At 46.2% G+C, this 16,504-nt stretch overlaps 1 protein-coding gene across 6 annotated transcripts in view; it reads left to right on the top strand.

Moving 5' to 3' along the window:
• The window catches only part of LOC122565068 (microtubule-associated serine/threonine-protein kinase 3-like), a 334,201-nt gene extending 317,697 nt beyond the window's left edge, over window positions 1-16,504 (top strand). For all 6 annotated transcript variants that reach the window (XM_087975852.1, XM_087975853.1, XM_087975855.1 and 3 more), the window contains 2 exons: window positions 10,383-10,564; window positions 13,353-16,504. In XM_087975852.1, coding sequence (XP_087831978.1) covers window positions 10,383-10,564; window positions 13,353-14,746 — 1,576 coding nt within the window. In that variant the 3' untranslated portion in view covers window positions 14,747-16,504. The remainder of the gene's footprint in view (window positions 1-10,382; window positions 10,565-13,352) is intronic.

The following is a 16,504-nucleotide window of genomic DNA, read 5'->3' as shown; positions in this document are numbered from 1 at the left end:
GGAGAAAGTGAGGACTGCAGATGCTGGAGATCAGAGTCGAAGAGTGTGGTGCTGGAAAAACACAGCAGGTCAGGCAGTGTCCGGGGAGCAGGAGAGTCGACATCTTGAGCATAAGCTCTTCATCAGGAACAAGGGGATGGCCCAAGGAGGCCAAGAGATAAATGGGAGGGAAATGAGGTTGGGGGGGGGGGGAGGTAGCTGAGAGTGTGATAGGTAGATGAAGGTGGGGGAAGAAGGTGATAGGTCAGAGTGGAAGGTGGAGCGGACAGATGGGAAGGAAGATGGACAGGTAGGACTGTTCAAGAGGGCGGTGCCGAATTGGAAGGTTGGGACTGGGATAAAGTAGGAGGAGGGTAAATGAGGAAACTGGTGAAATCCACATTGATCCCATGTGGTAGTAGGGTCCCAAGGCAGAAGATGAGGCGTTCTTCCTCCAAGCATCGGATGGTAAGGGTTTGGCGATGGAGGAGGCTCAGGACTTGCATGAACTTGGGGAAGTGAGAGGGGGAGTTAAAGTGTTCGGCCGCAGGGCGGTGGGGTTGGTTAGTGCGGGGGTCCCAGAGATGTTCTATGAAGTGTTCCGTAAGTAGGCATTCTGTCTCCCCAATGTAGAGGAGACCACATCGGGAGCAATGGACACAATAGATGGTGTGTGTGGAGGTACAGGTAAATCTCTGATGGATGTGGAAGGCTCCTTTGGGGCCTTGGATGGAGGTGAGGGAGGAGGTGTGGGCACAGGTTTTGCAATTCCTGCGGTGGCAGGGGAAGGTGCCAGGAGGGGAGGGTGGGTTGGTGGGGTGGAGGGGGGGGGGCGTGGACCTGACAAGGGAGTCGCAGAGAGAATGGTTTTTGCGGAACACAGATAGGGTTGGGGAAGGAAATATATCCTTCCTGGTAGTGGGGTTTGTTTGTAGTTGGTGGAAATGGCGGAAGATAATGCAATATATCCGGAGGTTGGTGGGGTGGAAGGTGAGGACCCAGGAGAGTTCTGTCCTTGTTGTGATCAGAGAGCAAAGATACAGGAAGTGGATGAGATGTTCTGGAGTGCATCGATGACCACATGGGAGGGGAAATTGCAGTCTTTGAAAAAGGAGACCATCTTTGATGTTCAATGGTGGAACTGGTCCTCCTGGGAGTAGATGCAATGGAGGCGGAGGAATTGGGAATACGGGGTGGCATTTTTACAGGAGACAGGGTGGGGGAGGAGGTGTCATCCAGGTAGCTGTGGGAGTCGGTGGGTTTGTAGAAGATGTTTGTGTTGAGTCGGTCACCGTTAATGGAGATAAAGAGGTCCAAGAAGAGGACGGAGGTGTCTGAGATGGTCCAGGTGAACTTAATGTTGGGGTGGAATGTGTTAGTGACACTGATGAACTATTCAACCTCGTCGTGGGCGCACGAGGTGGCGCTGATACAGTCATCACTGTAGTGGAGGAAAAGGTGGGGAATGGTGTCAGTGGAACTGCGGAAGATGGACTGTTCCACGTAGAAGAGACAGGCATAGCTGGGGCCCATGCCAGTGCCTGTGGCTACCCTTTTCATTCGGAGGAAGTGGGAAGATTCAAAAAAGAAATGATTGAGGGTGAGGACCAGTTCAGCCAAACAAATGAGAGTGTCAGTGGAAGGGTACTGGTGGGGTTGACGGGAGAGGAAGAAACGGAGGGCTTGGACTTCTTCGTCATGGCAGATGGAGTTGTACAGGCACTGGATGTTCAGAGTGAAGATGAGGCTTTGGGGCCGGGGGAACGTAAGTCATGGAGGTGTGGATGGTGTCCCGAACGTGGTGGGGTGGGGAATAGGATGGTGTCACATTATGCAGAGATGAGTTTGGTGGAGCAGGAGCAGGCCGAGACAATAGGTCGACCGGGGCAGTCAGGTTTGTGAATTTTGGGTAGGAGATAGAACTGGGTGGTGTAGGGTTCCCAGACCATGAGGTTGGAGGCTGTGAATGGGAGATCCCCTGAGATGATGAGGTTGTAGATGGTCTGGGAGTTGATGGCTTAGTGATGGGAGGTGAGGTCATGGTCAAGGAGGAAGTAGGAGGAGGTATCCGCGAGTTGGCACCTGGCTTCAGCGGTGTAGAGGGAGGTGCGTCAAACTACCACTGCAGATCTCCTCACCTTGTCTGCTGGTTTGATGGTGAGGTAGGGTTAATAGCAGTGATGGTTTCGATCCATCGACCTGTGGATTATGGACTCAGCATGAATCCACTATGCCTCCTCAATGACGAAAGTGGACATAGGAACCACAGGACATAGATGAGGCCTTCAATGAATATTTCTCCTCTGTGTTTACTGTGGAGAAAGGCATGAAGACTTGGGAACATGGGAAAGTTAGTGGCAATATCTTGGGGACAGTCCATTTCACAGTAGAGGAGATGTCACAGTATGAAGGTGGATAAATCTCCTGGTCCTGACCAGATATATCTAAGAAGCCTGCAAGAAACTATCGAAGAAATTGTGGAGGCCCTGGCTGATATTTTTGCGCCACCGTTAGCTACAGGTTGTGTCCCAGAAGACTCGAGGGTAGGGAATGTTGTGCCGTCATTCAAGAAGGGCTGGAAAGAAAAGTCTGGGAGTTGTAGACCAGGAAGCCCAACATCTCTAGTAGACATATTACTTGAGAAGATTCTGATGGAAAAGATATACATGCATTTGGAAAGACAGGATTTGATTAAGGGTAGTCAGCGTGACTTTGTGCATAGGAGATCATTGGTGAAGTGACCAGGAAGATTGATGAGAGCAGGAAAGTAGACATAGCCTATATAGATTTCAGTAAGGCCTTTGATAAGGTTCCACATTGTAGGCTGCTCTGGAAGGTTAGATCGTATGGAATCCAAGGAGAGCTGGCAAATTGATTACACAATTGGCTTGGTGATAGGAAGTAGAGGGAAATAGTGGAAGGATGCTTGTTTGACTGGAGGCCTGTGACTAGTGGAGTGCCACAGGGGTTGGTGCTAGGCCCATTACTGTTTGTTATCTACATCAATGGTTTGGATGAGAATGTACAAGACATGATTCCTGAGTTTGCAGAGTTCAGGTGCACAATTCTTTAAAGTGGAATCACATGCAGACAGGGCAGTGAAGGAGGCTTTTGGTACACTGGCATTGAGTATAGAAATTGGGAGGTTATGTTGCAATTGCATAGGACATTGGTGAGGTCATGTTCAGTTTTGGTCAACTTGCTATCAGAAGGATGTTATTAAACTGGAAAGAATACAGAAGAAATTTACAGGGATGTTGCCAGGATTCAAGGGTTTGAGTTATAGGGAGAGATTGGACAAGCTAGGACATTTTTCTTTAGACTATAGGAGACTGAGGGGGGAATCTTATAGAAGTGTATAAAATCATGAGAGATATGGATAGGGTGAATGCACTTAGTCTATTTCCTAGGGATGGGGAATCAAGGACTAGAGGGCATCAGTTTAAGGTAAGAGGGGAAAGGATAAAAGGGAGTCCGAGGGGCAACATTTTTATACAGAGGGTGGTACGCATATGGAATGAGTCACAGTGGAAATGGTTGAGGTGGGTACATTAACAACATGTAAATGGCATTTGGAGAAAGATGTGGCTAGGAAAGGTTTAGAAGGATATGGGGTTGAAAATGTGTTGCTGGAACCGCGCAGCAGGTCAGGCAGCATCCAGGGAACAGGAGAATCGACGTTTCGGGCATAAGCCCTTCTTCAGGCTTATGCCCGAAACGTCGATTCTCCTGTTCCCTGGATGCTGCCTGACCTGCTGCGCTGTTCCAGCAACACATTTTCAGCTCTGATCTCCAGCATCTGTAGACCTCACTTTCTCCCCTTAGAAGGATATGGGCCAAGTGCAGGGAAATGGAGTTAATATGGATGGACATTTTGGTCAGCATGGACCAGTTTGGGCTGTAGAGCCTGTTTCCATGCTGTGGGGCTGTATGAGAATTCCAAAGACTCGAGAACTGAGAAAACATTTCCCCTCATCTCTGTCTTAAATGGGTGACCCCTGAAATTTAAATACTGGTCTCAAGTTCTAGATTGTCCCATAAGAGGAAACATTCTTTCCATATCCATTCTGTCCTCTCTTAAACTCTGGTGGATTCAGGCCCAGCCTGTCCAAACTTTCATCATGAGATAGCCCATCCACTCCAGGTATTAATTTAGTAAAAACAAAAACTGGAAGAACTGAAAATACTGGAAATCAGAAATATAAACTGAAATTGCTGGAAAAGCTAATTTAGTAAACCCTCTCTGAATTGTTTCCATTGCATTTACATCAAAGAACAATACAGCACAGGAACAGGCCCTTCAGCCCTCCAAGCCTGCGCTGACACATTTGCCCTTCCATACTAAAACTATCTTCACTTACAGGATCCATATCCCTCTATTTCCTTCCTATTCGTGTATTTGTCCAGGTGCTTCTTGAAAGCTGCTATTATGTTTACTTCCACTACCTCCTCTGGCAACACATCGCAGGCACTCACCACCCTTTGTGTGAAAAAGTCGTCTTACACATGTCAGTTAAACTCCCCCTCTCCTCTGTGTTCCCTAGTAATTGATCCCTCCAAATCGAGGAAAAAAGCCTCATACTTTCCACTCTATCCATGTCATTCATTACCTTATAAGGTTCCAGTAGGTCACACCTCAACCTAACCTTCTGAGTGAAAAAAACCCAGCCTATCCAACCTTTCTTCATAGCTAAAATCCCCCAGACTAGGTAACATCCTGGTAAACCTTTTCTGTGCCCTCTCCAAAGCATCCACATCCTTCTAGTAGTGTGGTGACCAGAACCATACACAATATTCCAAGTGTGACCCAACTGAAGTTCTATAAACATAGAACATAGAACATAGAACAGTACAGCACAGAACAGGCCCTTCAGCCCACGATGTTGTGCCGACCACTGATCCTCATATATGCACCCTCAAACTTCTGTGACCATATGCATGTCCAGGAGTCTCTTAAATGTCCCCAGTGACCCTGCCTCCACAACTGCTGCTGGCAACGCATTCCATGCTCTCACAACTCTCTGTGTAAAGAACCCGCCTCTGATATCCCCTCTATACTTTCCTCCAACCAGCTTAAAACTATGACCCTTCGTGTTAGTCATTTCTGCCCTGGGAAATAGTCTCTGGCTATCAATTCTATCTATGCCTCTCATTATCTTGTATACCTCATTTAGGTCCCCTCTTCTCCTCCTTCTCTCCAATGAGAAAAGTCCGAGCTCAGTCAACCTCTCCTCATAAGATAAGCCCTCCAGTCCAGGCAGTATCCTGGTGAACCTCCTCTGAACCCTCTCCAAAGCATCCACATCTTTCTTATAATAGGGCAACCAGAACTGGACACAGTATTCCAAGTGCGATCTAATCAAAGTTTTATAGAGCTGCAACATAAAGCTGCAGCATAACTTGTCTATCCTTATACTCAATGTCCCTTCCAATGAAAGCAAACATGTCATAGGCCATTTTTAGTACCATATCTACCTGTGCTGCTACCTTCAATTATTTGTGGACCTGTACACGCTGATCTCTCTGCATATCAATACTCCTAAGGGTTCTGCCATTCACTGTATAATTTCCATCTGTAACTGACGTTCCAAAATGCATCACCTCACATTTGTCCAGATTAAACTCTCATCAGTCATTCTTTCTACCCATGCCTCCAACTGATATATATCCTGCTTTTTCCTCTGACAATCCTCCTCACTATCTGCAACTCCACCAAACTTTACATCATCTGCAAACTTAGTAATTAAACCAGCTACATTTTCCTTCAAATCATTTCTGTAGATCACAAACAGCAGAGGTTCCAGCACTGATCCCTGTATCGTACCACTTGCCACAGACCTCCATTCCGAAAGCATCCTTCCACCACTATGCTCTGACTCCTATGACTGAGCCAGTTCTGTATCCATCTTGTCAGCTCATCCTTTGATTTTTTTTTTCTCAGGGATCAGGTTCCGCTCCCCCCACCCCCACCTCGAAAAAAAACAGCAGAAACCAACAGCAGCAGTAACACACTGATTGTGGCCCAGTCAGCACAGTCAGGCTCCTAAACCGAGGCACTCCTGTTTATATTTATCTTTTTTTTTTCGTTCAAAACGTCCACACTGCCGCCTAACTGTGGCAGTGCTTATTTTTCCCCAGCACCCATGTTGTGTGTGTGCAAGTGTGAGAGACACAAGGTGCATGAATCTTTATTCAGTTTCCACCACCAGGAAGAAAGGAAACACCCGAGTGCCCAGTGACAAGCAGTTCCCTTCACATCAAAGGGCAATGCTGTGTGATCAAACAGTGAAGGGGAGGGCAGGGATTAAATCACAATAGAGTTGGACGGGGAAATAATGCACTCCACTCCCTGCGGTGCCTACCTTTCCCTGAAAATCTTGAGGGTGTTGGTGAACACCACATGCTCCTTCTCCAAGGACACCCGGGCTCTGACATATCCGCGGAAGAGGGGCAGGCCATTGGCCATAACGACCCCCTCCACGGCCCACTGCCTGGACCTGATTATGGCCAGTTTGGCCAGGCACAGGAGCAGACCCACGAGGAGGTCTTCTGAGCCTCCCTCCCACCCTCCTCTGCACCGGGTGCCCAAAGATCGGGAGCGTGGGTCTGAAGTGCAACCAAAAACAGAGGAGCAGGTCTTTAAGAAAATCAAAAAGGGAGTGCAGACGCCCACACCCAATATACACGTGGTCCACGGACTCCACAGCACCACAGAACAAGCAGTTGGGCTGGGAGTCCATGAACCACCGCAACCTGCGGTTGCAGGGGACTGCTGCGTGCAGCACCCTCCACTCCAGATCCCCGAGAGAAAGGGGGAGGACTCCCGTGTAGAGAGCCCTCCACTGGGGATCCCCACCGCCCGGTGGCAAATGGGCACGCCAAGGCGTGTCCGGCTGGTGGAGGAGGGAGAAGAGGTGGATGGTGTATACAGGGCCCACTTTGACACATCTCTGAAAGGGACAAAACTAAAATTCTGGAGGTGGCTCAGGTTGTGGGGCACAGGCTCCCGGGGGAAGTACGGGACCTTGGGCCCAATGTGAAATTCAGCTCATCTTTGATACCATGTGTCCTCACCTTCTGTACAGTCTGCCATGAAGGACTTTGTCAAAGGCTTTAATCCTTCATTAAAGACACCCACCTGATGAAGGAGCAGTGCTCTGAAAGCTTGTGCTTCCAAATAAACCCGTTGGACTATAACCTGGTGTTGTGTGATTTTTAACTTCTTTAAATAAAGAAGAGTAATACCCAGATGATCTTGTAATTTATTAGTATTCCAGAGGTAATTGTGCCAGAGTTCTGTAAAGTGAAGCAGAGCCTCCCAGTGTTTGTATTCAATCCCAGTAAGACATCCAGATGCCTCTGCATCTTAAAGCTTTGTAATCCCTCACCATTTTGATAATGTGTTTTTTTAAGATTCTTACATAATGGTCTAATGGTCTAACCAGTACTTTATATAATTGCAGTAAGGCTTCCCAGCCCTTATACTTCAACCCCCATGAAAAAAGGGCCAGCATTCCATTAGCCTTCCTGATTACCTGCCACCCCTGTGTGCTAGCTTTCTGTATTTTATGCACAAGTTCCCCAAAGTCCCTTTGTCTTACAGCTTTCTGCAGTTTGTCTCAATTTAAATAATATTCTGTTCTTTTGTTCTCCCTTGCAAAATGAAAAACTTCACATTTTCTCATTATACTCCATTTGCCAACATTTTGCTCACTTACTAAACCTATTGATATCTCTTTGTTTGTATCCCCTTTACCACCTGCCTTTATACCTAATTATGTGTCGTCTGCAAATTTGGCTACAGTATATTCTTTCCTCCATGTCATTAATATACATTGTAAAAATTGCAGTCCCAGCCCTGATTCCTCTGGAACCCACTAATCATGGATTACCAACTTTATTCTGACTTGCTGTTGCCTGCCCATTAGCCAATTTTCTATCCATGCTAATGTCCTACCTCCAACACCATGACTTAATCTTTTGTGAGGTACCTTGTTGAACGCCTTCTGGAAGCCAAAGACAACACATATACTGGTTCCTCTCTATCCATTCTGGTTGAGATTTCCTCAAAAAAATTCTAATAACCTAATCAGACATGATTTGCCTGTCATGACGCCATGCTGACTGTGCTTGATTACATTGTGATTTTCTATGTGTTATGTTATTACTTCCTTAATAATTGATTCTAACATTTTTCCAACAATAGACATTAGGTTAATTGGCCAATGGTTACCTGCTTTCTGCCTCCCTCTATTTTTGAAAAGGGGAGTCACATTTACAGTTTTCCAATCGTCTGGTACTTCTCCTGAATTCAAGGATTTTTAGAAAATTGCAACCAGTGCATCCATTATCTCTGCAGCTGCTTCTGTTAGGATCCTTAGATTCAGCGACAATGAAAGAACTTGACAGTGATAGTGTTCTCGAGACATTGCTGGTCTTGTCCATCTCTGTGCTCAGTGTAACTGCTGTTACCCTGAGCCTGAGGCTTCCGGACAGTGGTAATTTTCTTTAGAAGTGAATTGCTGACTTTTCTAAGGTGGTGTTGATGGAGCATTGCTATATGAAATATGTACTCAAAGCATTGATGGTGGATTAAGTTCTGCCTGACAATGTGTCCTCAAAACCAAGTATAAAATATGGATAGTGTGAATGAAATTGCTGAAATGTTTTATGGAGGGATATCAAAATCATCAGGATTTTAAGGTGAGAGGAGAGAGATTTAAACAAGACATGAGAGGCAAATGTTTTACACAGAGGGTAGTTCACGTGTGGAAGTGGTGGATGTGGGCACAATTACAATGTTTAATGACCACAAAGGTACACAGGAAAGCCACACACACAGACCAAGTCCTGAACTACGAAAGAAACCACCCCAATACACACAAACGAAGTTGCATCAAGACACTATTCAAAAGGGCCACAACATGCTGCAGTACACCAGAACTGCAAAATGACGAAGAGGAACACAGCTTAAAAATACGGGGTAGACCATTTAGGACAGAGCTCAGGAGAAACTTCTTCACCCAGAGAGTGGTGGCTGTGTGGAATGCTCTGCCACAGAGGGCAGTGGAGGCCCACTCTCTGGATTCATTTAAGAAGGAGTTGGATAGAGCTCTCAAAGATAGTGGAATCAACGGTTATGGAGATAAGGCAGGAACAGGATACTGATTAGGAATGATCAGCCATGATTATATTGAATGGCGGTGCAGGTTCGAAGGGCTGAATGGCCTACTCCTGCACCTATTGTCTATTGTCTAACACCTATACAGGGTATTAGCCAAAAACGGATATCCTCGCAATTTCATCAACAGATGCCTAAGGGAAAGACAATGGAACGAGGACATGCCACAGCCCAAAGGACGAGCCACACTACCATACATCAAGAACATCTCTGAACTGACAGCCAGACTACTGCGACCACTAGGACTTATAACAGCACACAAACCAACCGCCATACTCAGACAACAACTCACCAGAACGAAGGACCCGATACCCAGCATGAGCAAAACTAATGTAGTGTACAAAATCCCATGCAAGGACTGCACAAAACACTACATAGGACAAACAGGAAGACAGCTAACGATCCGCATCCATGAACACCAACTAGCCACGAAACAACATGACCAGCTATCCCTAGTAGCCACACACGCAGACGACAAGCAACATGAATTCGACTGGGACAACACTACCATTATAGGGCAAGTCAAACAAAGAACAGCCAGGGAATTCCTAGAAGCATGGCACTCATCCACAAACTCCATCAACAAACACATCGACCTGGACCCAATATACCGGCCACTACAGCGGACAGCTGAAACTGACAACCGGAAGCGGCAGGGACAGGCCACTATAAATGCCGGAGGAAACACCACAGAAGCGCTTCACAGGAGGCTCCCAAGCACTGAGGATGTCACCTAGACAGGGGACGAAACGTTTGCAACAAAAACTTCCAGCTCAGCGAACAGAACCACAGCAACGAGCACCCGAGCTACAAATCTTCTCACAAACTTTGAAATGTTTAATGACACTTGGATGGATACATGAACAGGAATGGTTTGGAGGGTTATGGGCCTGGAGCAGGCAAGTGGGACTAGTTTAGTTTGGGATTATGTTTGGCATGGACTGGTTGGACCGAAGGGTCTGTTTCTGTGTTGTATGATGCTATGACTCTTATGTTACACACTTTGCTGTTTTAAACCTGATATTTTGCTAAACTATAAAGTTGCGTTTTAACGATGCATTCTGGAAACAGTAAAGACAACTTGACCCAGCATCAGAGATATTCTTGAAATCACCAATCTTCCAATGTGTGTAGTGAATGTCCAGGAATGAGCTGGTGTGTCAGTTTTCCCCTTGCACTTGAGGAAAGTAAATTAACCAAATTTTACTTTTACTGTTACCAGAAAGAGGTCCCACTTCAAGAAGATTTCCAAGCAGGCACCAACGATACGCACGAGCAAAAGCTTCTCATCTGGCTTGCAGCTGAATCTCCCACCCAAAGAAAGTCTTCCAGGGTCACCAACTCACAGTCTGTCACCAGGACCAGCAACTCCCTGCCCAAATTCTGGTTCTGAGCTCCATTCAGGTGACATCTAATCATTCCACAAGCTCCTGTACTTGTTTCATGTTGGATTGTGGAGAAAACAGCTTTATAAGGATGTTGCTGAAAATGTGTTGCTGGAAAAGCGCAGCAGGTCAGGCAGCATCCAAAGCACAGGAGAATCGACGTTTCGGGCATAGGCCGTCCTTCAGGAATGAGGAAAGTGTGCCCAGCAGGCTAAGATAAAAGGTAGGGAGGAGGGACTTGGGGGAGGGGCGTTGGAAATGCGATAGGTGGAAGGAGGTCAAGGTGAGGGTGATAGGCCGGAGTGGGGTGGGGCGGAGAGGTCAGGAAGAAGATTGCAGGTTAAGAAGGCGGTGCTGAGTTCGAGGGATTTGACTGAGACAAGGTGGGGGGAGGGGAAATGAGGAAACTGGAGAAATCTGAGTTCATCCCGTGTGGTTGGAGGGTTCCGAGGCGGAAGATGAGGCACTCTTCCTCCAACCGTCGTGTTGCTATGGTCTGGCGATGGAGGAGTCCAAGGACCTGCATGTCCTTGTGGAGTGGGAGGGGGAGTTGAAGTGTTGAGCCACGGTGTGGTTGGGTTGGTTAGTCCGGGTGTCCCAGAGGTGTTCCCTGAACCGTTCCGCAAGTAGGCAGCCTGTCTCCCCAATATAGAGGAGGCCACATCGGGTGCAGTGGATGCAATAGATGATGTGTGTGGAGGTGCAGGTGAATTTGTGGCGGATATGGAAGTGTCCCTTGGGGCCTTGGAGGGAAGTCAGGGGGGAGGTGTGGGCGCAAGTTTTGCATTTCTTGCGGTTGCAGGGGAAGGTACCGGGAGTGGAGGTTGGGTTGGTGGGGGGTGTGGACCTGACGAGGGAGTCACGGAGGGAGTGGTCTTTTCGGAATGCTGATAGGGGAGGGTAGGGAAATATATCCCTGGTGGTGGAAACCGACCGACTCCCACAGCTACCTAGACTACACCTCCTCCCACCCTGCCCCCTGTAAAAACGCCATCCCATATTCCCAATTCCTTCGTCTCCGCCGCATCTGCTCCCAGGAGGACCAGTTCCAAATCCGTACAACCCAGATGGCCTCCTTCTTCAAGGACCGCAATTTCCCCCCAGACGTGGTCGACGATGCCCTCCACCGCATCTCTTCCACTTCCCGCTCCTCCGCCCTTGAGCGCCGCCCCTCCAACCGCCACCAGGACAGAACCCCACTGGTCCTCACCTACCACCCCACCAATCTCCATGTACAGCGCAACATCCACCGTCATTTCCGCTACCTCCAAACGGACCCCACCACCAGGGATATATTTCCCTCCCTCCCCTATCAGCATTCCGAAAAGACCATTCCCTCCGTGACTCCCTCATCAGGTCCACACCCCCCACCAACCCAACCTCCATTCCCGGCACCTTCCCCTGCAACCGCAAGAAATGCAAAACTTGCGCCCACACCTCACCCCTTACTTCCCTCCAAGGCCCCAATGGATACTTCCATATCCGCCACAAATTCACCTGCACCTCCACATACACCATCTATTGCATCCGCTGCACCCGATGTGGCCTCCTCTATATTGGGGAGACAGGCCGCCTACTTGCGGAACGGTTCAGAGAACACCTCTAGGACACCCGGACCAACCAACCCAACCACCCCGTGGCTCAACACTTCAACTCCCCCTCCCACTCCACTAAGGACATGCAGGTCCTTGGACTCCTCCATCACCAGACCATAGCAACACGACGGTTGGAGGAAGAGCGCCTCATCTTCCGCCTAGGAACCCTCCAACCACAAGGGATGAACTCAGATTTCTCCAGTTTCCTCATTTCCCCTCCCCCCACCTTGTCTCAGTCAAATCCCTCGAACTCAGCACCGCCTTCCTAACCTGCAATCTTCTTCTTGACCTCTCCGTCCCCACCCCACTCCGGCCTATCACCCACACCTTGACCTCCTTCCACCTATCGCATTTCCAACGCCCCTCCCCAAAGTCCCTCCTCCCTATCTTTTATCTTAGCCTGCTGGGCACACTTTCCTCATTCCTGAAGAAGGGCTTATGCCCGAAACGTTGATTCTCCTGTTCCTTGGATGCTGCCTGACCTGCTGCGCTTTTCCAGCAACACATTTTCAGCTCTGATCTCCAGCATCTGCAGTCCTCACTTTCTCCTTTATAAGGATGTTGCCAGGGTTGGAGGATTTGAGCTGTAGGGAGAGGTTGAATAGGCTAGGGCTGTTTTCCTTGGAGCATTGGAGGCTGAGGGGTGACCTTATAGAGGTTTACAAAATCATGAGGGCCATGGATCGGATAAATAGGCAAAGTCTTTTCCCTGGGGTGGGGGGAGTCCAGAACTAGAGGGCATAGGTTTAGGGTGAGAGGGGAAAGATATAAAAGAGACCTAAGGGGTAACGTTTTCACACAGAGGGTGGTGCATGTGTGGAATGAGCTGCCAGAGGAAGTGGTGGAGGCTGGTACAATTGCAACATTTAAGAGGCTTTTGGAGGGGTATATGAATAGGAAGGGTTTGGAGGGATATGGACCGGGTGCTGGCAGGTGGGACTAGATTGGGTTGGGATATCTGGTCGGCATGGACGAGTTGGACTGAAGGGTCTGTTTCTGTGCTGTACATCTCAATGACTCTAGATTGCTTTTACAATTAAATGCATGATCATTTTTTTGTTTTCTATCCTGAGTTGTAAATAGCTAAAAGTTCTTACTGAGCTCGCTTGACAAATGTTGAGATAGAGTTGCTATTACAACTTTAAGTTTAAAGAGCAGTCATAGAAAGACTTTTGTGAAGGTCTTTAACGAAAATTTCTCTCTTTCTTTTAGGGACTAATTCACCTCAGAACATCTCCCCTGGATCTAGTGCTCCAAGCTCACCAGCTGGGAATATCAGACCTTGCACCCTCCATGGACTGACTCCCAAATCTAATCACCAGCGTTATAAAACTGGACATCGTAAATCTATCAACAGCATTCCACCCTCCCCTCTGGCATGCACGCCATCACCAACACCTCAAGTGTCCTCGCCACACCGTTCTCCTTCACCTTTATCATGCTATTCAAAAAATATCCAGTCATATCCCTGCAGGATGCTGTCACCTCCAACCACTGTTAGAAGTTCAACTCGAACTCGCACTGGGGATTTCCCACAATCACCATTACTGAAATGTGTGCAATCAGCAGACAAACTGTCAGCTGCACATCTTACAGATAAGAAACAGTGTGGCTCAGTAAAACAAGCAGAAAGATCTGCGTGTGAAGGAAGAAATGAAGTTTTACAGAAAGAATGTCAAAGTGTAGCTGAGATGGATGAGAACCAAGGGTTAGGTGGCAGGCAGTGCTCAGGAGAGAATGTATACCATGTTCATACAAGAACTCAGAGACCAAGAGAGCAGACAGCAGAACGACATGAGACAGACCGAGATGTAGTCATGATGAAAAAGCTAAATTGGTCAGAACGTCGTGATTCATTTAAGAAACAAGAAGCAGTTCGGGAAGTGAGTTTTGATGAAGCAGATGTGACATCGGCTGCTGCTGATTGGGAAAGAATGAGGAAAGAGAGAGTCAGTGTAGGTATAGAGGGAGAAGGTAGTGCAGATATAAACTATTCTCAGCATAAAGCAGCATGGCTCAGGAAAGGATTCACCGCTGATTCGATGCCTGAAGCAGCTGCAGAATATTCTAGACTTAAAGAGCCCAACAGTTGGAAATTAGGGCCACAAATTGATGTCTGCAAATCAAGTTTAGAAAATCCGAAAAAGGGTGTAGTGGAATGGGGATGTCAGATTCCTGGCTTGTGTGAAGATCCTTTTGGAGACTTGTCAACAGATAATACAGAAATCAACAGCTGTAGAAAACAGTGGGCACCAGTTCAGAGGGCAAAGGGAGAGAAATTGCAACCTGATTTGGGAGGGATAGCCAGATCAACAGGCATGTCACTCAATTTTGTACATTGCCCCCATCAATCAGATTTGCTGTACAGTCAAGAAAAAGCTCAAAGCTGCTTCAGAACAGATGAAAGTCAAACACAAAGTAAATTAATGTTAAGTGCCTGTGAACCTGAACATCACAGCAAAAAAGCAGCAAAGTGCAGCAGAGGGCAAGTGGCACATACTGACACTGAAACTGCACTGACTGCAGACAATAACAACACAATCTCTTCAAACTTTTCAACCAGGAAATCGACAAGAAATCGCAAGAAAGGAAGAGTTAAAAACTGAGCCCTATGGTTCATAGAGCAGAACAAAGGGAAAACCTGAAAGTCAACTTAGACTAAATTGAATCATTGGAAAAGTTGTCAGGATAGTGAGGGACAATTGCTGGAAAATGTTTTTTAGATTTCCTTTTATATTACCAAAATCCTCAAGTTCAGTTATACAACAAATCACACTTACCTGGGAAATCACCCAAAACTACTCTTATAGTGATAAGAGAACCAACATTGGAACAAACCCCGAGACAGCCACCAATGTATTTCCAACAGCACGATGTTTTAAGGTTTTACAGCTGTGTTTGATACACCAGGAACAGGATGACTAAATGTATCCTGAAGCAACAATGCAACATTTTCAGAACTAAATAAAGTCAACCTAATCCTGATAACCGAGAGCTACATTTTTCAACATTAAAACTTTGATAAAGCAATTTGATAATTCCGCTCAATGTGATCACTTAAACCCCATGTTCACTTGTTGGTAAAATGACAGAGAAGTTGTTTGAGGTCAATCCTTGGTAATGGGTCTCCTATTAAAACACATAAATAATCAGATAAGTTAGCAGGCAGCAGCAGAACGTTTTAAACAGAGTTTTCAATATTTTGAATTTTAGTTAAAAGTTCACTCGTGTTCTGAACTTGTTCGTTGAGAAGTGAAATACTGTACTAATAGTTGACATCAATTGCAACTTAGGAGCTTTACTCTGTCTCTAACCCTGTGCTGTACTTTCTCTGGAGGGTTTGATGGGGACAATGTAGAGGAAGCGTTACTTTGTCTCTAACCCCTTACTGAATGTGAATGTTTGAGGAACTAATTAAAGATGCCTTTGCATATTGTACCATTTCTTGGTGTGAATAGATCTGCTGAGCTTGTCATTCACCATTATGCACAATCTTTGGCACAATCAGTTGCCATCTTATAAGGCCTTGATGTAGTGAAGGTCAATAAGTGAATTCCATGGGATTCATTCTATCTCTTGTGGAGTGTAACTTGCAGTTTGTACTGTTCAGTGATGCCCCTTACCAAAGTACTTTACAAATATGATGCTGAATTTCAGTCCTTGAACATGTTGCCTTTCGGAATGAGTAATTGTCTTGGTTGTATGTTAGTTACGAGCTGTTGGGGTTCCAGATTGCACATCTAGGCTAATTATTGTCAATTTTAATCTTCTCTTAATCATTACAGAAAGACCACACTTTCTGCCCGTATCATTGATAGCCTATTGTTGTTTCAGATGTTGTGTATCTTGTGGTTAATGTAAAGAGTTAGATATCCCAGCAAGCTCGCTGAAATTCATGATCAGTTGGAAACCCTATAATGTCTGAGTTGACAGGTTGCAGGTTTCCCCAAAAATATTTTTGTTACAACACCATTAACCACTGAATTTGACAGAGAAAGTAAGTTTATACTGCAAACTATTCTTGAAAATGAAATGAAATAATGAATTAAACAAAGGTTGCTGAAAATTCCTTTCTTGTGAGTGTTCAAACCCAATATGCTGAATCTTGAGGTACAAAACTGTCAGGAAGGGAAAAGATTTCTTCCAATTCTGATTCTTTAATTTAAACTGTTCCTCATGTTTGACAAGCTGCATTGTGACTCACATTGATTCAGTGAGGAATGAAATACAATTTTAACTAAAGTTGCACTCGATGCTGCGCATTTTCTTATTAGTTTAATATCAACTTTTTTTTATTTTCCATATGCTGGATTTTGTTTAATTGTCTCTGTAACAGATTTTAATAAAGGATTTTATCTTCTTAA

This window comes from Chiloscyllium plagiosum, unplaced genomic scaffold (assembly GCF_037043375.1).
Source record: "Chiloscyllium plagiosum isolate Xiang-an unplaced genomic scaffold, Cpla_swu_hap1 HiC_scaffold_28, whole genome shotgun sequence".
In the NCBI taxonomy this organism is placed as follows: Eukaryota; Metazoa; Chordata; class Chondrichthyes; order Orectolobiformes; family Hemiscylliidae; genus Chiloscyllium; species Chiloscyllium plagiosum.
Note: the sequence above shows the minus strand (reverse complement) of the source record. Positions and strands in the feature narration are given on the sequence as shown.